This window comes from Engystomops pustulosus, chromosome 5 (genome assembly GCF_040894005.1).
Source record: "Engystomops pustulosus chromosome 5, aEngPut4.maternal, whole genome shotgun sequence".
Lineage (NCBI taxonomy): Eukaryota > Metazoa > Chordata > Amphibia > Anura > Leptodactylidae > Engystomops > Engystomops pustulosus.
Window position 1 is genome coordinate 66308931 of NC_092415.1, and position 22708 is coordinate 66331638.

At 40.1% G+C, this 22708-nt stretch overlaps 1 protein-coding gene across 3 annotated transcripts in view; it reads left to right on the forward strand.

Moving 5' to 3' along the window:
- The first annotated feature begins 18219 nt into the window (after positions 1 to 18219).
- The window catches only part of MC5R (melanocortin 5 receptor), an 87539-nt gene continuing 83050 nt past the window's right edge, over positions 18220 to 22708 (forward strand). Inside the window, exon 1 of one of the 3 annotated variants that reach the window (XM_072154703.1) lies at positions 18220 to 18333. In XM_072154703.1, coding sequence (XP_072010804.1) covers positions 18269 to 18333 — 65 coding nt within the window. In that variant the 5' untranslated portion in view covers positions 18220 to 18268. The other 2 variants (XM_072154699.1, XM_072154700.1) reach the window with 2 other exon arrangements.

Sequence of the window (22708 nt, forward strand, 5' to 3'; positions counted from 1 at the left end):
GAGTGCACTCTTTGATGTTATAGTAGGATCTTGGCCCTCAGCTTGGTCCTTTTGAGCTGGCACAGACGTCACCTTGTCAGGCTGCGTTCCCGCTTTGCTTATTCAGAGAAGTTGGCCTATGTAAGTGCACATGGAAGTGAAGAGTGAAGCGATTCTAAGAGCCACGGCTGTCATGTGCGTATCATACTAAAACACAGCATTGTTTGAAGACCAAACCACGCTCCCTATGCATATTTAAGCATGGCACAACATTCTACAACACCCTACAGGCTCTCTGCAGCCAGGAAATGCCTGTTTTTTAACGTGATTCGTTTAGATTCGATTCGGGTCGAATCTAATTTTTTAACAAATGCGCCCTTCTGTGCGTCCCAAATGACATGTCTACTTTATTCTTTGGGTCGGTGCAATCACGGAGATGACAACTTTATATAGGTTTTATAATGTTTTCATATATTTACAAAAATTAAAACCAAACCAGTATAACTTTTCAACCAGCACTGTTTCAACCTGATTGGATCTCCTCAGTACAGCAAAGGAAACTGGTTTGGCTGTGTGAGAGGTTTGTGACTAGGGACGGGAAGTAAGAGTTCTCCTTACGGAGACTTCCAGTAAAGGCCACCATGTAGGCGTGAGGAGTCTTATATTTGTTGATGAACGGCTGGAATACTGACCCCTTCCCGGTGCTATCTGGGGCCAGACAAGGCTTTCCTCTCTCACCTCTTCTTTTTGTTTGCGTTATAGAGCTGTTTGCAAAGTTTATCCGAAGAGATCAGAGGGAACATTGCACCGAGTCCGTGATGGCAATCGTCCAGACCTACGAGGAGTTCGACCAGGCTTCGGGGGCAAAAGTCAACTGCAAGAAGTTGGAGGCCATGCTTTTCGGAGACTTGCAGCTTGCTTATTCTGCCCCCTTCCCCTTCACCATCCAGCGGGACTTCATAAAGGTTCTGGGGATTTGGTTCATTAAGGAAGGTGCTTGTCCAAGGTGCGAGAATGCTTGTCCAAAATCCACCAGAGTCGCCCTGGGTAGCCACCTACAGCTGTCCTTGGAGGGGAAAACTCTTGTCCTGCAAGAGGTGCTGCCTGTACTCCAATACGCGGCGCAGGAGTGGCCACTCCCGGACCCTGCAAGGCTGTTACCAGTTCAGTTTTCCACTTTGTTTGGGGCTCAAATATGGACAGGGTCAAGCGAATAGTCATGTTCAAGGAGCCAAGCAAGGGGGGAAAAGGTGTCCTGGACATCTCCACTTTACTCTGGATTTCTTTTGTTTGCCACTGTGTGTGCAGGACCCTGCAGAACTCTGCAAGATCTGTGGGAAAGTCCATGTCTCACTTTTTTCTCCTGCCCCTCTAGAGGGGTCTCAGCTGGGACAAGTGGGACAGTTCATTCCCTTACAACTTGGACGTGCCCTGGTACTACGGCCAGGCCGTCCGCTTAGTGAGGGATCACCAAATGGAGGGTCTCAAGCCACATCTGTGGAAGCCAAAGACAGTGCATAAGCTCATCCGAGCCAAAGATTTGTTGAAATGTGTTTCAAGAGTCACCCAGGACATGGTCAGGAATGTTTAGGCCAATGTGTCTTGGAACAGACTGCTCAACAGGCACATATCATTGATGGTCATTCAGGGGAGGCTGCCCTTCCGGTCCTTCGAATGCCCCTTTGCTATGCCTGACTTGATTGGACACCCTGCTGTGAACTTGGTTACCACCCTAGAAGATCAGCGCCTTCCTCAGGGAGAATCCCAGCAACAGTAGCATCTTCCGGCATCCACCGGAAAACCTACACTTTGCACAAGTTCCCCTGTCGGATCTTTGTGCTTTTATGCCTGAGAGAAAGCTGTATTCCAAGCCCTCTGCGATTATCCAGATTTCCTGTTGTGACCTCGATTACGTTTCTGACTCCGATTACATGCCTTCTGTCCTGACCTATTGCTACTTCCCCGACTCCTATCCTGTACTGCCTGTCTTGACCTCCTGCCTGTCCCTGACCACAAGTTTGCCTAACGATTCTGTACTACGTCTTGGCCGCCACCGCGGGCAAAGCTGCGTCTGTGGAACGACCTGGTGGAACCACGCCGCAACAAGTCCAAACTGCTTTTTGGCGGGCTCTGGGGAAAACCGGGTACCACTTAAACTCCGGTCCCAGGTGTCGACTTATGTCATCACCCGTGCTGGTACAAATGATCCACTACCTCTGATCATGACAATTTCATGTTCTGGATGGCGTTTTAGTAACTAATTTTTAACTGGATAAAAGGTTGTATTCTACATTTTGTATTTTGACTTCTATGAAATTTTTTCAGAATCATGAAATAAAGGAGTTTAACTTTTTAAATTATTCTTTACTCTACTCATGATGCTGCTATTGTTTGCCGGCAGGAAGTCAGTGTGTGTCTGTATGAGCTTGTCCTGGAGTGCAACAGTGGAGGCTAGAGGCAGAGAGCAGAGAGCAGAGAGGAGCTTAGTGCAGTATCAGGCAGAAGAACAATGGGGCTTTACTAAGGGTCCGCAGATCGCATTTCCGTTCGACTTCACAACATTTTTGGAATTTGCGCTGCTGTGACAGGGATTTAGCAGGGGATTGTTTTGCACGAGATCGGATTTCTGGCCCATCGGTGTTAGAGAAAAATCTCCTTACTCAGATGTGATGTGGTTCAAATCATTGTATAGTACGAGCTGCTAGGTGAATCACTCAGACCTTCACAAGTGTTTGAGAGGATTCCAATTTATTTAGGTAGCAGACAGTTTTTTATAGGTTCTTGGGACAAAGGAACCTACTGAGCATGTCCACATTCCAATAGCCTTTAACAAGATGTATCAGTGTAAAATGATCTGTGTGCGCGGGGAATGGTACTAAGCATGGTAAAACACATGGGATGTGAACACAATAGAAAATGGATTCTATTCCCTCACCTCGGCACCAGCTTTCATGCGACAGAAAACGGTGGGCGGGCCATTGGACAATCTGACTGCTTCAAACTTAGCGCAGGATTTAAGATTCAAATATACAGAGAAGATGGTGAACTCCGTGGGATCTGAGCGGGGAAGTGAACTTTTATTGGAGAATGAGGGTGTGGACGGTAGACTGTCATAAGAGACCTATGATGATGATGAAACCTAATTGCCAACAGCTGTGGCTTTCTGTAGTGTGCAGACAAGGAAGGAGGGCAGTGGTGAGGACTTGACAATGGAGGAAACGAGGCATGGATTCACTTCCGTCCAGCCAAGAAGAACATCAAAGCTGATGCCCTCTCTTGTGCCTCTGATGTTGTTGGGAAATCAGTTCCTCATCATATTGTTCCTCCGGAATGTCTGGTTGCTGAGGCTTCTGTGGACCTATGGCAGCTCCCTCCTGGCAAGACATATGTCCGACTAGCTCCTCAAAAGAGGATACTAACTTGGGGGGACATTGCTCTCGTGTGGCTGGGCACCCTGGGGTGCAGAGATCCGTTGCCCTCATATCTCGTTACTATTGGTGGCCCCATCTGGTCAAAGACGTTCAAGATTTTGTGGGTTCCTGTGCTTCCTGTGCCCGTAACAAGTCATCCCATCTCAAGCCTGCAGGTCTGCTGCTCCCGTTGACGATACCCTGATGCCCGTGGATTCTTCCGGAAATACAGTCATCTGGGTGGTAACGGATCGCTTCTCTAAGATGTCCCACTTTGTTCCTCTGCCTGGTCTGCTGTGGGCTCCACACCTTGCAAGCCTGTTTTTTCTGCACATCTTCTGACTACATGGACTTCCCCTGCACATTGTCTTGGACCGTGGGGTCCAGTTTGTTTCCTTCCCGTTTCTGATGCTCTCTGTGCGGTCCATTACAAGTTAAACTGGACTTCTCATCTGTGTGCCATCCACAGTCCAACGGACAAGTTGAGAGGGTTAATAAGGCCCTGGGATGCTATCTTCGTCATTTTGTCTCTGCCCGACAGGATGACTGGTCCACCCTGCTGACATGAGCGGAGTTTTTTTTACAACTCTCTGGACTCTGAGTCTGCCGGCTCCACTCCATTTTTTGTTGTCTTTGGGTGACATCCACGCCCACCTCTTTCTCTGTCAGAGCCTTCTGATGTTCCTGGAGGATTTGGTTCAGGATCTCAAGTCCATCTGGGAGCAAACATGGCAGTCACTACTTCGGACCTCTGACCGTACCAAGACCCAGGTCGACAAGAGAACCAGGTCCCCTCCAGTCTTTTCTCCAGGAGATAAGGTGTGGCTGTCTTCAAGATACGTCCAGCTGAAGGTTCCCAGCTACAAGCTTGGTCCTCGCTATCTGGGTCCATTTAAAGTGCTGAAGCGCATCAATCCTGTGGCCTTCCTCCCACCATGCGCATCCCAAATTCCTGCCACATCTCCCTTCTGAAGCCAGTCATCCTGAACCGCTTCTCTCGGCAAGTACCGCCTCCAGCTCCTGAGGCGCATTCCACCGATGTCTATGAGGTGAAAGAGGTCCTGGTTATGAATTCTGTCAGAGGGAAGCGGTTCTTTCTTGTTGACTGGAAGGGGATCGGGCCAAAGGAGGGGTCTTAGGAGCCTGAGGACAACATCCTGTATCATGATCTTCTGCAAGGTTTCCTCCAGTCCAAAAAGAGGAAGAGACCAAAGGTGGGGGGTTACTGTCAAGAGTGTCCCGGGTCGCAGGCGCAAACGAGTGCCTCCGTGTGCCCCGGGCCTCTCCCTCGATGATCCCCACGATGACCGAGCTGCGGTGCGTATGCTCCTGTATGCGCCAGCTCCGGAAAATTTAGGTATTGAAAAACATATTATTTTTCCCGTTTTCCCATGTGTAATAATTGTGTTTTGGTTATATAACTAAACAGATGGATCAATATAGATTGAGAGATAGATAGATTGTAGTGGGCTAATACACCTCAGAGTTAAGAATTCTAAAGCATTGACCTATAATAGCAATTGTAACAGCCATTATATGTACATGCTGTTACTTAACATTATGTATGCAAACACTCTATAATAAAAAATATTGTTAGAAAAAAAAGAATTCTAGAGCTTTGAATATTTGCTTTCCTGCCTTTCAGCTTTAATGGATTAAGTAAAGAACAGTCTGACTTACATGACCCTGACCAAAAGCATCTATTCATCTGTTATGTGTATATCTTTGACATTATGATAATAAATAATTCGGAGAAAAAAAATTGTTTAACTTATTAACCAGAACCAGTTTTTGGTAATACAAGGATCTGCCCATTTTGTAATTAAAGTTAGCACACTTTATATCATATTAACCAGGGCTACATCTATAAGCAAGGCCGGCACTATGGGTAGGCAAAGTGGGCAATCGCCCAGGGCCCCCTGCAAGGGGAGAATCTCTTCTTTCAAATGAATCTTGAATTTTGTTTCTAGGTGCCCTGGATCCTGAGAATATCAGGTGACATTTGTATATATAAAAATCACTCCCGACGGCAGTTTAACAGTTAATATCTCCGTGTTCCTGACACTTAGATTCATATAAAAGAGGATACTCTCTTCTTTCATAGGAAAAAAGAAGTGAGGTTCTATGTGTCACAGAGCCAGAGATACAGCCCTCTGAAGTGTCTCCCCCTCCAGATTCTTAGCCATCAGGCTACAGGAAGAATTTGCTGCACACAGGAGCTGCTGCACCTCACCGATAATGGAAATATTCACTTTCTATGTTACTACATTCTGATAAGGAATAAAATCAACTAATATTCATGTATTTAACCCTTCTCTATGTAGAACTATCTAAGAGCACACTTTCTCTCTTATTGCCTTTTATTTCGTGATAGTTTTTTTTTTTGCCAAAATTGACTGATACAATGAAGATTTGATCGCGTAATGTCACTATTATATATTAACACCGCAACCCAGAACATAAAGTTCGCATTTCACACCCTCCTCCATTATTTACACCTGTTATGACGTTCTCACTCAAATCCTTATGAAGCGCGGAGGGTTCTGTTGTTGTGCGGATAATACATTGGCGCACATCCAAACGTGACATTATTATCTCATTAGCTTGGTTTATGGATATATAGTTATTTATTTGGGTCACCATTGTGTAAGGAGCATACAATGATAGATCTGTGTTATGCTCAGTGCAATTTTTTGCAAAATTTTTTGGTGTCCCCTGTAGATTTAATGTTTCCTTTGCTGCATATTTTGCTGAATATACACATGTGGGGTCTGTATGATTTCCTCACATCTTACTGTTTTAGGAAAGTATGTTTTCTTTATATAAGTATCTGGATTTGTACATATTTTAGAGGAAATTTTGAATGTTAATTGCCAAATGCATCGCCTAGTTGTCTGCTTTCAAAATTATACAGGTTTTATGGGGCTTTTACTTTTTATTCTGTTTTATTGCTATATTTTGCAGGTTGTCACGGTCTTAAAATTTGTAGCTGAAAAGCAGATATCTAGTTATTACAGTTTTAGTGATATAATGTGGATTTATTTATGTGAACATATCAATATGGGACATTTGTGAACTCTACACATGTCCATCTATTACATTTAGGAGATGTGAAGGTAAATATTTTCTGTTTGTAGCGCATTTTTTGCCAAAGTCAAATTTTAAGTATTTTTTTAATAAAATGTTTCAGTTTGAATCAAAATTGCATGAAGTTGCCAATGTCTATTAACTCTTTAATGCAATTTTGAAAATAGGGCAAGTGTCTGCTTTTAGAAAATATGTGGTTTGTTGGGTTTACTTGAATTCTTTTTGCTGTAATTTCGATTTCATTTTAAAACATCCAAAAATTGCTCTGGTCAATAACACGACAAAATATCCAGAAGTGTCGGGTAGTGAAAGGATTAATACCCCCTGGTTGAATTCCCGGGTGAAGATGCTTACCATCTATCTCCTGTCTATATATCTTTCATTTATCTGTCTAGTTATCTATCTCCTATAATCTGACCATTTATATATCTCGCTTTTTCTCTATCTATTTACTAATCAATCTTCTATTTCTCTTCTACTGTATGCTGCCCATCAATCTCCCTATCATCTATCCATCTCCTATAAAATTCTCCCATATTACAGTTTGTTTTACCATACTAAAGGGAGCCTTTTGCTGACTGTGACTGGTCATAAAATAGTTTTATTTTGGGGCCCCACTTTTAGTTTTGCCCAGGGCCCCACTGTGTCTAGAACCGGCCCTGTCTATAAGTGTGCACAATCTGGACTTAAAACTGTTATATTTGAGAAATATGATTAAATATTAAATATTGCCTTTCAGTATTTGCAGTAAACTGTATTTTGGCCCAGGTTTAGTTATATAATGGCAGTATAGCCTACGTGTTTAGGACGTACGAGACGTCCTTACTCATGGCTGATTTTTGTAATAGTGAAGCATGGGTATATATACTCCTATTAGCTCCCCGCCCCAGCACACTAACGTGTGCATGTGGAGGAAGAGGTGGAGTTGTAACCCTAAAATCATACAATAAAATCCATGATAAATGCTGCCAATGGTACATAAATATTCCGAATAACGAATTCCCTTCTCAGGATGGAGGGGGAATGTATACAGATATTGACAATAAATATTATTGACAAATGAGTGGTTATTACCTGGTATGTGTAACACAATAAGAGCGCTAACCCGGAAGTGACTACCGGAAATGCCCTCCAGTGTTGTCATGTCAACATGAGATGCACTACATGATATGCACTATGGAATAAGAAACCATCAAAACAAACTTAGAAGTATGAACAATTTCAAATAAGTGTTATTAGTTGTTTGGTGCTACCGCATGAATTAGGGTTGAGTGACAATAACTCAACAGTGATGAAAGATGGCAGAGTGTAGGAAAGAATCATCATTTGTGTAAGACCTAAAGTGAGGTTAATAATGATACATGAGTTCTTTCCTAAAGTTCATGCCTAGTGGAGAGCTGGTATTTAGGGCCAAAGTCCAGTAAGCTACATGATCCAACAGTGTTTTTTATCTGTCACCACCTCGTTGGGGGAACTGAATCTGTTCTATAACAAATGTCTCCAAAGATGAGTCTTCTCCTTGGTGGCGCTTGATAAAGTGCCGAGCTGCCCCTGAGAGAGATCTCCTCTTTTCTGTCTGTTGGGAGACAGTTAATTTGGACCAATTATGGATGTTCCTAAGGTGTTCCAAAAACCTCTGTTTGAAACTTCTGGTTGTGCAGCCTATGTACATCTGGCCGCAATGTGAACACCTGATAACCTAAACAACATGGTCAGAGTTACAATTAAGATATTCTTTTATGTCATGTGATTGGGTATTTTCTGAATTTGAAAACATTTTCGTAGACTTGGCAAAACTACAAGTTTTGCATGGATACGACCCGCATTTATAAAAACCCTTATGGTGTAACCATGTTGGTCTATATCGGGTCTTAGTACCACAGTAACTAGGTGGTATTTTGTTACCAATCGTGGGGGATTTTTTGGCTACTATTTTAACGCCATTGGATTTTACGGTGAGTGCAGGTGGAAATGGCCCCAGAATCTTCCGCTCTTAATTTTAAATCAAGAAATTCCATATATGTTTTGTTTACAGTAAAAGTGAACTTCGTATGTCCGAAACGCGTAGGCTATACTGCCATTTTTTCTCACTCTATGTCAATCAGGATGCATTGCTACAGTTTATTTGTACCTTGTACATCATTTTTAAGGAAGATTTGGAATTAAAGACTTATGGTTTTATTCATGCGATTTTTCTTTTTCAAGTCCTGTCTTGGTCCTCTTGTTCCCCGAGTAGCATCCTGCACAGCGGATTGACAACAAACGGTGAGCAGTCAACTATAACTTCTTTCTATTAGTTATATAATGTCCTTGTGCACATTGTTATATATTGTGGTATTTAGCTTATTTCAAAAACTTCTAAAAATCGAAAGAATTTATTTTATATCCGAATGTAGAACTGTAGGAATGTATCTTCATTTCTGTAATGACTGTATTTTATCATATTCTGAATACTTGAGTAGAAAAATGTAAGATCTTACTTAGTATTAGAGAATCTATTCTACTAATCTCCCCTCACTGGTTAAAAGGTTGATTAAAAAAAAAAAAAGATTCTGTATTTTATATGCCTTTATCAACCTTTTAACCAGTGAAGTTAGATAGAGATGAAGGATGCCCTCCCAATTCGTAAGATCTTACATTGTTCTACTAAAATGTTCAGAATATGAAAGAATACATTCATTAGAAAAATGAAGATACTTTCCTAGAATTCTATGGTTTTATAAATCTAAACATATAAAATACTTTTGAGTTTCAAAAGTAATTGGAATAAGTTAAATACCACAATAAATAACAACATACAGAGGGACATTATTTAACAAAATCTAGATGCATGGTGTGAAAAATGAAGCACCCCATTTCTGGACCCATAGGAATATGTCATCGGATGTCCTTGATTAACCCCTTTATAACCGGCCATAGTAAAAAAAATACGGCAGGCGGTCGTGAAAGGGAGTATAGAGAGGATTCATTATATAGCTGACACCTACTGGGAGCTGCCATGGTCCATGCTAGCACCGATCACAACGCTTAACCTGTTAGGTGCCACTTTTGAATTTGACCGTGGCACATTACAGGCATGGTGCAGGGTGCTGCCATCTTTAAAAGCCAACCTACAGCTCTGTAAATGAAAAATTCAAAAGGTTATGGCTTGTGGGAGGAGAGGAGTAAAAACCGAAACCAAAAAAAATGGTCTTTAAGAGGTTAATTAACCCCTTCCCGACATTTGACGTAATAGTACTGCATCGCGGGAGGTGCGTTCCCGCAAAATGCAGTACTATTACGTCATGCTTCTGGCACCGGCTCCTGAACGGAGCCGGCGCCAGAAGCTGCAGGTGTCAGCTATATATTATAGCCGACACCTGCCTCTAACACCCGCGATCGGAGATTTCTGACCGCGGCGTGCAAGGGGTATTTCAGAAGAATCGGACCCCCCCCGCAGCGCTTACCGGGGGGGTCCGCTGCTCCGATCGCAGCCCCGGGACTGCTGGTGCCCGGGGCTGCGCGATCCTCCTTCCTGTAGCCGGGTCCTGCCTTCTGACAGGACCCGGCTGTAACACACTGAGCATGTGCAGCATGCTCAGTGTGTTACATTACACAGTGTAATACATCAGTATTACACTGTGTAATGTGAAGAATAGCTTGAACAAGTGATCAGTGGATCACTTGTTCAAGCTAACCTGTAAAAGTTAATAAAAATGTTAAAAACATTACATAAAATAATACACAAATATTCCCTATACACATGCAATAAAGTGAAAAAAACACAAAATCGCCAAAAAACCCCATATATTTGGTATCTCCGCATCCGTAACAATCCGTACAATAAATCAAAAACATTATTGGACCCGCTCGGTGAACGCCGTAAAAACAAAAAAACACGCCAAAAATGTACATTTTTCATAAAATCTCTACTTAAAAATGTTCTAAAAAGTGATCAAAAAAAGTTATGTGCGCAAAAATGGTACCACTGAAAAGAACAACTCAACACGTAAAAAATAAGCCCTAAACTAGCTCTGTCAACCAAAAGATATTAAAGTTATGTCTCCAAAAAGATGGCGATGCAAAAACAAATGAGATTTCCTCTATATTAGTTTTTATCCAGTAAAATTGTAAAAATAAATGAAAAACTATATAAATGAGGTATCACCGTAATCGTAGTGACCTATAGAATGAAGATAATATAATATTTTTAGTGTACGGTGTACGACCCCCAAAAAATATGAAAAGAAAGTAAACCAAAATTGACAATTTTCTTTTCACCCATACATTCAAGAGTTAATAAAATCTCATCAATAAGCTAATGACCCACTAAAATGAAGTATTTGTAAAGTGCATCTCATGTCGCAGAAAATAAGCCCTTATATGTCCAAATTGCCAAAAAAATAAAGATTGTATAGCCAATAAAAATTGACAATGCATAATCTGCTCTGAATGGCGCAGCTTCCCTTCGATGCCCTGGCTTGTGCCCATACAGCAGGTGACCACCACATATGGGGTATTGTTTTACACAGGAGAGATTGGGTATCAAATTTTGTGGAGCGTTTTGGTATTTTATCCACTGAGAATTTGTACATTTTTTGAAAAACATATTAATTTAGCCAAAAAAATTTTACTTTCAAAATTGCATCCGATTTTGTTTTAACCACTGTAAAACAATTAAAGGGTTAACAAACTTCATAAAAGTTGTTTCACGTACGTTGAGGGGCGTAGTTTCTTTAATGGGGTAATTTATGGGGTTTACTTTTATTTAGGTCTCTCAAAGTGATTTGAAACCTGAGCAGGTCCCTCAATAGCAGGATTTTGCGTTTTTTATGAAAATGTGAAAAATCGCACCTAACGTTCAAAGGCCCAGAACATCCTACAAAAATAAGAGTATGCATAAAAAACCATGTCCACATAAATTAGACATTTAGTGAATGTTAGTTATTACGTTTTTTTGCGGTTATGACTATGTATGGAAAAAGTAGAACATTTTGAAGTTCAAAAATCAAAAATTTTTCAAAATTTTCACCAAATATCTGATTTTCTCATAAATAAATGCAAAACATACCACCAAAATTTTTCAAATAACCTGAAGTACGATGTGTCACGAGAAAACAATTTTAAAATCACTTGGATATGTTAAAGCGTTCCGAAGTTATAACCACTTGTAGTGACACAGGGCAGATTTGAAAAAACTTCAAAAACAACAGAACTTTGGGCATTTAAGTGTGTTAATACAAGGTTCAAAAGCTACTTCCAGACAGTAACGCATCAAGGATGGAGCCAGTTTATAGCTTAAGGCTCAGCCTTATTTTTTGTATTCTGACATGCGTCGCTTTATATGGTTATAACTTTTGAACAGTGTTACTTATCTAAATGATTGTTTTGATGAGATTGTTTTTTACTCACATGTTGTACTGCGTTTTAGTGATAAATTGTGGCTTATAAGTTTTGCGTTTATTAAAGGTACGCCAAAAAAGGTATTCCAAAAAAAGTGGTGCACTCTGTCTGGGCAGTAAAGAGGGCATCAGATTTATCCAGAAATCCTGAATCTGGCACCCTCTGCTACATAGGCAAACTGCACATAAAGAAGGTTGCACTGTTCTTAATAAATGTGCCCCAATAGGTCTCAGTTGGCATGTTAATGGAGACTGGGTTGATATTGGAACTTGTAAAGAATATTGGTCTACAGGCCAATTTATAAACTTACCAAATATATGTTTCCTGTTTCTCAGTGATTTTAGGAAAAATTAAAATGAGCTTTTGTTGGTTTGGTGCAACTGTATTTCTGCTTTCAACACTTCAAAGTCCTGTGCATCACTGCCACTTTCCATTATTCTTAATAACTTTAAAGTTAAAAAGTAAGAAAAAGCAAGGCAATGGGGAAGAATTACTTACCCATTCCAGTTGCGATCCAGCGGCGCGTTCTCCAACGCTTATTCGGGTTCTGCTGGGATTCCCTAAGGTCGTGCACCCGATGACCACTAGGTGTCGCTGCTGCGCTGAAGTCCGCCGGAGTTCACCTTCTCCGTCTTGGTGTATGTCTTGCAAGACAAATTTTTTTTTTAAAACTCCGAATCCGTCGGGTTTTCTGATGGCCACACCCCTGATTTCTGTCAAGTGAAAGCCGGCGCCAATGCTCCATAATCCGATCGCGTGTGCCAAAATTCAGGAAACCCAGCGGAAAAACGTGATTAAGTGCATTAGAAAGCATGGCCCCAAGGTGGTACTAAACACTACAACATAATTATTATAAAAATAAAGAATTGTGATGTTGTAATAAACCTGTTGAGTACGTAAAGTAACTATAAATTCTTTTTGCATTTAAAAGTATCCTTCAAATATCCCAATCCAACTCCTTAAAATACCATATAATATAGTGAAGTAAGGGAAATTTAGTTTCCTTTTTATCCAAGAAAATATGGAAAAATACTAACAAAAAATACCAGTAGTAAAAAATACAAGTGAAACAACAATAAAAGAACATATATTCAGTTTCAAAGGTGGAATTAGGTTGAATGATGTAATAGTTTTTCATATTCAAGATGCACCAGTATATTTTGTGTCTGCTGCCTATTCCTGCTGCTTCAGTGTAGCATCAGAAACAGAGCAAGGAACATTTGGAAGGTATGTGTCCTCCATTATTCTGAAACTAGAACAATGGATGATAAATTAAAAGCCAGACTTGTTGTATCTGCCTAAAACAAAATCTTAGCCAGGATTTAAGGAGATGATACAAGTTTATCTTTCAACTTAAAAACTTAGTGCACCCTGCTCTGTTTGTAACTCTACACCGAAGTAGCGAGAATGGGTATTAGCTGCCGTATTCAGACCAAACTATTTTATATTAACACTGGAAGATGATACTGGAATCACAGGAACATGGAGGGACACTGGAAACACAGGGAACACTGGAGGACTTTCACTTAGCAGGAAAATATGCTAAATATCCGGTGAGGCAGGAAGGGAGGTGCCGTATTATAAGGGCAGAGCCGGATTAACCAGCACGAATCAGGAGGACACTGGCCCTTTAAGTCTTGAAGAGCTGGCGTGCACGCGACCTAGGAGCAAAGACACGCGCGGCCTAGTGGGACAGGCAGCAGGCTCTTGGAAAGGTGAGTCTGGACTGGGGGGCACCGCGCGACATGGGGAGGCACGGGTGTGCCTGCGATCTGCAACAAGGACCCCTCTTCTCCTTTGACCTCCTCTTCTTATTTTCTGTCCCAAAACATCTCTGGAGGGGACTAAGAAGCTGGAAATTCGTCAGGACTGGAGTTGGTGATTCCATGCAGCGAGAGTGACATAATGGTCCCCAACTCAGGATCTCACCCGTCTTCCAGTTGAGCACCAAAGCATGGAGTTGCGGCCATGGAAGACCTAGGAGAATAGACAATGTGGATCGTGGCAGGACATAGAAGACCAGACTTTCTTTGTGATGAGCTCCAACCTGGAGAGAAATTGGCTCATTACGGAAACAGACCAGTTCGGACAATATATGACCGTCCACGTAAGACAGGGATAGCGGATTCTTGAGAGGAACCACCGGAATGTGATGCCGGGAGACCAAAGCGGCATCCACAAAATTCCCCTGCAGAACCAGAGTCCAGGAGTGCTGAGACTTGTACAGGAGAGCGAGCACTGACACCGAGGAGCACATGAACCGACAGACGTGTAGACACAGCATTAACCCCTAGGGAAGTACCTCCCAGAAGCCCAAGGTGTTGGTGTCTGCTGGACATGGGAGACAAGCCCCAATGGAGTGTTCGGAACTAGCACAGTACAGGAAAAGTTTCTACCGGAGATGTCTGGAACGTTCCTCGATGGTGAGGCGGACTCTGTCGACCTGCATGGGCTCCACTTCAGACTGTGCGGCTGGAGGCTGGGGTGGCTTTTGGAAAACCAGAGCTAAGCATGGCTGACTTGGAAGCCTGACTTGAGGTTGCTCGTGACCCAATTCTCCATCATGTTCTGTGATGCAGATCACGGGTAGCCAGTACGTCTTTCACCTGTGGGGACAGTGCTTGCTTGAAGGTAGCTGACAAGGTGCATCATTCCAGGAGATCTCAGAGGCTAGTGTACGTAACTTGACAGCATACTCGACCACATAAGAATGTCCTTGGCGCAGGTTCAGCAGAGCAGCTTCAGCAGAGGAGGGTCTTCAAAGACAGAGCGAAATTCAGCCAGAAAGGTGGTATGGGAAGCCGTCACTGGGTTCTGTCCCACAGAGGAGTAGCCCAGGCCAGAGCCTTCCCGCAAAGGAGGCTAAGGATGAATGCTGGTGACAAACAAGCATTCGGTGGCAAACTGAGTTGGCATAAGTTCAAAGTGCAGTGAGAACTGGGTGATGGAACCCCTGCAGTGTTTGGGGTCACCATCAAATTTATCAGGCATAGAAAGCCTGAGTCGTGGCTCTGCTGTTGGAGATAATGCCGGGTTGGGTGGAGAAAAAGCAGGAGTAGATGCAGAACCCTATTGCTGGGAATCAAGCAGCTGTTGAAGCGCAGCGGCAACTTTGCCTAGGAGGGGGAGTTGGAACAGTGATAGAGGGCTCCCCACGCGTATCGTCATCAAAGGACCCCTGAGGAAGTCGTCCTTTGAGGTCGATACGCGTGGGGAGCCCTCTACCACTGTTCCAACTCCCCCTCCCACCTGTATGCCTACTCCATAGCAGCTTGGTACTGTATCTACTCATTTTCTAGCCATTCTCAGGATCACACTTTAAACTACAAAATTTAGCACTTAGCACTTTCTTCGCTTATTTTTTTGTACTTGTGTTTTTTTTTATTTTGCCACCTAGGTTGTATTTATTCATTATTGTCTTTATAGTAGACTACTTGACTTATCCTGTGTCTCATTATTGTATTTCATATTGCATCTATAGAGGTAGGAAGTATGGTTTAATATTGCATATTGGATTTATCTTTGGCTATTTTGTTTACCTTGAGGGAGGTTCGGAGGCATTACTAAGTGTCTGGACAGTGGTATTTAGCTTTGACCCTTACATGGTATTGACCCTTATTTGGTATTGTGTGTATATATATTTTTCACATTTTTTTAAATGTATGTCCTGTTCTTCTGGTCTGTTGCTTAATAAAATGTATTATATTTTGATTTAGTAAAAGTATACTTTTATTGAGCCAATTTTTGTGCAATTCTGTGTCTTGAGTTTCTGTATGTATTCATTTGCACAGGCTCCTTCTACCTTACATGGTATTTGACCCTTATTTGGTATTGTGTGTATATATATTTTTCACATTTTTTTAAATGTATGTCCTGTTCTTCTGGTCTGTTGCTTAATAAAATGTATTATATTTTGATTTAGTAAAAGTATACTTTTATTGAGCCAATTTTTGTGCAATTCTGTGTCATGAGTTTCTGTATGTATTCATTTGCACAGGCTCCTTCTACCTTGGTGATTGTGCTAATCAGTTTCTTTACCCATATAAATAAACTGTAAAAATCATAAACACATTAGGTACTGCCGCAACTGAAAATTCCTGATAACTCAACATATAATAACAGTTTTTTACCATGTTTTACCCTGTAACAGAAAATAGTGCTCAAAGTTGAAAATGGCACATTTTTGTCATTTTGATAAATATAAAAAATTCAATAAAAAGTGATCAAAAGTCCATATAGTCCTAAAAATAGAAGCATTGAAAATGCCATCAAAGGTCACAAAAATTACACTTCACACAGCTCTGTATTAAATTTATAGCAAAATTAAAAAAAATTGTACAGGTGGTTTTAATTTTTGTAAATGATTGAAAACTTATAAAACCTATACAAATTTGGTGTCCCCATGATCATTTCGACCATAAGAATAAAGTAGACATGTCATTTGGGGCGCACAGTGAAATCCATAAAATCCAAGCCCACAAGAAAATGGTGCAAATGCATTTTTTCACCAACTTCATTGCACTTGGAACTTATTTCCTGCTTTCCAGTGCAATACAGGCGGTCCCCTACTTAAAAAGGACCTGTCACCCTGGAAAACCCACCCACAAACCTCCGGTCCCTATCTTGTACTGCCTGTATTCAATACCGTCACTATGAAGTGCAATTTGTTACGCAGAAAACAAGCCGTCACACAGCTCCTTACATGGAAAAATAAAAAAGTTATAGATTTTTGAAGGTGGGGAGTGAAAAACGAAAATGCAAAAAAAAGGGCCTCGGGGCTAAAGGGATTAAAAAGTTTTTTGTCACATAGGATTAATACTGTGTTTCCTTTTACACGATCCACAATGTCATTAACCGTTTTCCTTTTTGCATCATAATTAAACTGTCTACTTTTTATTAGGAAATAAAATGCAGGGTTCAACCATCATGGAGTCACCAAAAATCCTTTAAGAGCATTTTTCTGATTATTTGGAAGACATTTCATTACAATCTATTGGCTCTTGAACAATATGTAGCCGTCATTGGAGATAATTTTTAAATTTTAATATTGGATGCATTGTTGTGAACATTTTTCTGATATACTTTATTAAGAAATTCTGCTAAGTTTGTAAAATAACAGATTGTAATGATCTCTCTTGTAGGTATCTTTATTCCAGCCTGCGTAGTGTGTGTCTCTGGCTCACTATGAGTTCACATCCACTCTCCCTGTATTTGTCGATTATCAACCCCATCACCTTCAGCTTGATACAGATAATTATCGCACAGAGATCTCACACATGCATGGAAATAGTCCATCCTCAACTGGAACTTAGAAGAACGGCGCTAAATGGGGAAAAATGTGTCAGTCATAAATTAGTGAAAATCAGAAAGGATCCCCTTTTGCTTTCAACGTTCCTAATCAGATATACACAATACATCCCAGTAAAACAACAAGAAAGGGTAGTGATTATTGATCTTCTCTATTCAGCATGGAAAAGCACCCCCGACTTCCAGGTTTCCAGTGCAGATAACTCAGGTGTGGATTTCTCCCCAAAATGAAGACTCACGAAAAGGAGCCACTGGTTAGATGTTCCGTGCACAATCGCAGCTTGAGTGCATTTGACTCAAAGTTCCTCCAATGGACTGATTGCATGCAGACTATAGGAATGAAAGCTAATGAAAGGTAAAATTTATTTATTATACTCACAAAAAGAGCAGTATAAAAAGCCTTTTAAAAGTAATTTAAAACGGAGTTACAGATCATCTGGAGCTCCTACCCGACTTGAGTTTCAGCTTCTTCTGGGGCGTATGCAGTCCATCGTGCTAATTCACTTATATACTCCACATTATTCTTATTTACATATAGAGTCAAAGTTACATTGTTAAGAATGGATTTTTCATATTTTATAATTTATCATCCCCACTATCAAATTGCAAAACAAATTTACCATTACAATGTAATGCAGAAAGTTTTCAATTTTTGTGCCGCATTAACTAATGGTGTAACAGGTGTCTTTCATACAAAAAATGATAATACAATAATAATAATAATAATAATAATAATATTAATCGTTATTTATATAGTGCCTTTAAAAATGCCAATATTTATTTACCACTACCTAGTTACACGAAAAATGATCACCTATTACCATATTTCAAGATAGAGGCCATGTTGATAGCAGGCCATGTTTATATTTTGCTGGATAAACAAAATAATACATGCAAAATACATACAATTAGAATAAAGTAAAATATATCTAAATCAGAGGTAATGTAATGACATGTGCATCTTTGGACTTGGGTGCCCAAAATCTGCAATAGAAAAGCCAAAAAAACAAAAGAATCAAGGTGTCTCAATAGCCCTATCAATGCTCAGACCTTAACCCCTCTGAAATGCTGGTTTAGGCTTATTGACATTATGAAAGTGGTGCATGATGGAAACTACTGTTGGGTCCAACTGTTGCATTCAATACTGGCAAACATTAGCTGTTGAAAGGTAAGTCCTGGAAACTGTCAAAGAAACAGGTATTGTGAGAGCTAAGATGTGGACTGTGAAAACAGATGCAAATAACATTTACTGAGTGTAAAAAATGACAGATAGAATGGTAGTTTACATTGTTCTATGCTCTCTAAGTAAAGTATGTGATCTATATACAAAGCTAAATTGATTTTGAAATAGCAACTAAAATTACAACTTTACATCTATGCCACTGACTTCTCTCTTGGGCAAAACATCCTCTTCCAGACTTTATAACTGTATGTAAATCTCTAAAATCATATGAAATTATTTCTATGTCCTTCATGAAGAACATTTTAGATGCATTATTTTTCAGTGGTTCGATGCTTGTACCTTTTGACTATCCAATTCCATAGTTTCAAATTCTTTACATTCATTCTTTGTGAATGTACTCTTGTGCTAAAAGTCATTATTGTGTTGAGAGGTCCTTCAGTCGTCCACATAAAGGTTGTATTTATTATTTGTGATGCACAATTATAGCGGTGTTTTGCACTGATCATATATTGTGGCTCACAGCCTTAATGTATTTGGCAAACCGTAAGATGAACAAATGAGCAGCAGAAATTATACTCCACATTCATGAAGGGTTTTAGAAGTTGGTAGAGTTGCTTTTTGTTGGCTTTATTATGCACCAAAAATTGTACCATAAAAAATGTCAGGAAACTAGAAGTTCAGGAAAAGTGTCAGGATTCAAAGCAGCGAACAACTTTAGTAATCACAATTAAAAAAAGTTGTTTCTGAAAAGAAGCTAAATTGTGGCGCTGACATTCACACTTCACAATTAGTATTGTTCTGGTAGTAAAATGGATTAGAAAAGATTTCCCTCACAAAAACAGAGAACCAGGAAGCACAATTTTGGCCTCCTCCTGGATCAACACTGTAAACTTGGGCCTACGATACATATATATTGAGGGCATGTGGTGGGATACCTATATACTGGAAATAAATGCTGGGATACATATATACTGGGGGCATGTGGAGGAATACATATATACTGGAGGCATGAGGTGGGATATCTATATACTAGGGGTATGTGCTGGCTTGCATCTACAGCTTGTCTGACTAGGGTACCAAAATACCAAAAATATCAAAAACCAAATCAAATAAAACTTTAAAAATGTAGAGTCTGATATTGTAGCTCAGGGTCATTAAAGTTAAAGATGAGAAATGTAAACAGGTGTAGCACTGTTTTCTGGGAGAAAAAAAGCTATATTTTTCCTTCTCCTGTAAAACACTTTTGAGGAAGCTTTTCATATATCCTATAAGTCATGATCAAATGCCAGCTAAATATTTTAATATATAATATTATCCAAGCACATCCTTAATATGGTCAGTATCTGCTGCCTTTCTGTACAGAAATGTATCCATGGGCTCCCTTTACAAGTCTTTCATCGCTATGTGTTTCTGAAGTCCATTATTAGATACCACTAATACCCAGCTGGAATCTATCATGCAGAGCTAAGAATAACAAAGGGATTTCGGTTGAGCCCTGCTGGTTGTAAGTAATATGTAGTAATGATCTGCAGACATATACTAGGCCTCACCTATTAATGATTGATTGCTAAGTGAAGCTTGGAGAAGCTGCTTGACTTCATTGACAGATGATTCAATGTATACAGCAGCGGACCGGAAGAATCAGTCCTGCAAAAAATTTATGTAATTGTCTACCTGTAAAGGTCAAATGACTTCCAGTTTTCAGCAGCTTGCTGTTAGCCGAGTAAATAACTTGTGAATGTGCTCTGAAGATTCAATCTTCTTGAAATAATTAATTATCCTAAAGAATCAATATATCGCCCTTTAAATATCCTTGATATTAGTGTTTGACATACAAAAAAATAAAATTCATTGATTGTGAATAGTTGCATAATGTGTGACCATGACTAAGGACGAAATATGTAACGTCCGAAACGCTTAGGTCCATCTGTGCTATACTTTTTATCTTGTATGTAAGCTTACTACTTTCTTTTTTGAATGTCACTTTTTTCTATTTTTAATGGAGTTATAATAATGAAAATGTTTTTTTAACTTCAAGAACACGAGTGCTGGATCTCCAACTTGTCTCTTACAATATCACCTTGACCGACACAGCATTTTCGGATTATGCATCCTGGGCACCATTCACACTGAATGTAGCAGATCGAACACTGTGAATTTATAGTGGATGGTTGAGCCGTATACTTTTAAAAAAATTTTCCTAGTATAAGCCAAGGTCCCTTATTTTGCCACAAATAACTGGAAAAACATATTGACTCCAGTATAAGCCTTGGTGTGGGAAATGCATTGGTCACAGCCTCCTCCAGTAATGAAATGCCCCACGCAGCCAACCCCCCCTACTGCTGAAATTCCCCATGCAGCCAGCCACCCCAGTTATCAAATGCCCCATGCAGTCAGCCCCTTCCCCCTTTTGATGAAATTCCCCCTGCAGCCATTTGAAAAAAACAAACTCACTTTGCAGCGTTCTTGATGCTCAGCATGGCTCCCGTCCCAGCGGTTCCTCTTCTTTCTTCTCTCTGCTGTAACAGCGGGCAGAGATGCGTCCATGGGAAAGAAGAGGAGCTGTGGGGACGGGAGCATCGGGTAGTTGCACCAAGCATCGGGAGTGCTGCAAGGTTTTTATGTAAATTTATTTTTTATAGGCTCCTGTATAAGCCGAGGTGAGGTTTTTCAGCATATTTTTTGTGCCGAAAAACTCAGCTTATACACAAGTATATACAGTATTTGATTTATGACAAGGTTTTCTTTGAAGTATTATTTTGCCATTTTCTGAAAGCAGCCATTTTAAGACACCAGGTAAAACATAAGGGATTTGGAGACACAAAGTCTGTATCAATTAACATTTCTATTCATGGGAAAGGGAACACACAAAGGAGAGGGGACAGTTTGTCTATGGACCAGGTGCTAATTATGTAATCTTATAAGGCAAAGGTGATTTCCAATGGTAAAGAGGAACCCATAATTTATTACATTTAGTACTTGATTTCTAGAAGGTCCTACTGCTGCTCAGGATATTGTTGGTCAAAAAGATAGATAGTTAAATAAAGGAGGTTCACGTGTGTTCAAGCTACCACTGTACTATTGATGATGTTCACACAATAATTACATTTTGGTTGAAAGCAGCAATTTTAATAATCTTTCCAGTTATTACTATTGATATTTCCTGATAAACACTGACACAAAAATGGTACAAAAAAGAAAAATATAACGATTAACACAGTTCCTTGAATGAAGGCAATCTATATTTAATGTAGGATAGAAAAGTATCCACAGGGGATGCAAATGTCTAACAATTACAAATGTATTAAAAGAGAACTGTATATAAAAAGACAATCAAAAATGTTCTGTTTTGTATTGTGATCAATACACATTTTCTGTGAAGGAAGTATTTTGAAGCATGGAAAAAATAAATCATTAAATAAATTTTTCAAGTCACTTGACAATATGGAGGAGTAAAAACTATCTTTCCTTATGTCTGGTTCTGCTGGTGTCACCTATGGGTTTACACTTCTTCACAGATATGACACATCTAGACATTAGAGCGTGGAGGTCTAGATGTGTCTATTACAAACAGCACTCTGTATTGCTAAGCAGTCATCAACATATGGTATACAGTATCTATGTTATTGCTGCAAAAACAGTTGGTAAAATTATTAACCTTTTAGATTTCCTGAGATTTATAGTTTATTTATATAAGTGATTTGTTGCTTTAGTTTAGAACAAAATTTCATTTGAAGTTCATTGACTTTAGATATTTTTATTGTTTCAGAGAAACATTTGTACCACAATTAGTAATTAGAAATGAGCAGACCATCAACCAGCTATTTTAACAGTTAATACCTGTGTTTGGTCACCTGTAAACCCTCAACCAGTAACAACCACAATTGGTGCTGTTTAAATTTTTGAATGGCTTTTAAATGGGCGTGAGCCTGCATTAAGATGCCAGCAACACTGCACACCTCCATTTTGGGTAGGATTGTCACTCTGAATGACGTCAACAGGGAGCAATGATCCTCCTCAAAATGGTGGTGTCCTGCCAGTACTGATTGCATGCGTTGATACAAACCAAGATCTGGACTGGAACTTCTAATGAAGTTAGGGTTCGGGGTTCTCAAATCTGTGGTGTGGTGGAGGCCAAGTAATAGTCCAATCGATACCAGTAGATTTTAAAATGTATTTCTTATAGTGTTGAGCGGGCCTGAACCACAAAGTTCGGGTTGCTACTGAACGTTGCCATTCAGGCCCACTCAACACTATTAGAAATATAAGTCAAAATCTACTGGTAGAATCGGTCAACCACCACACCGGCAAAATGAAACTAGACAGGAAACTGAAGGCAAGAGGGTAAGACAAAATAATC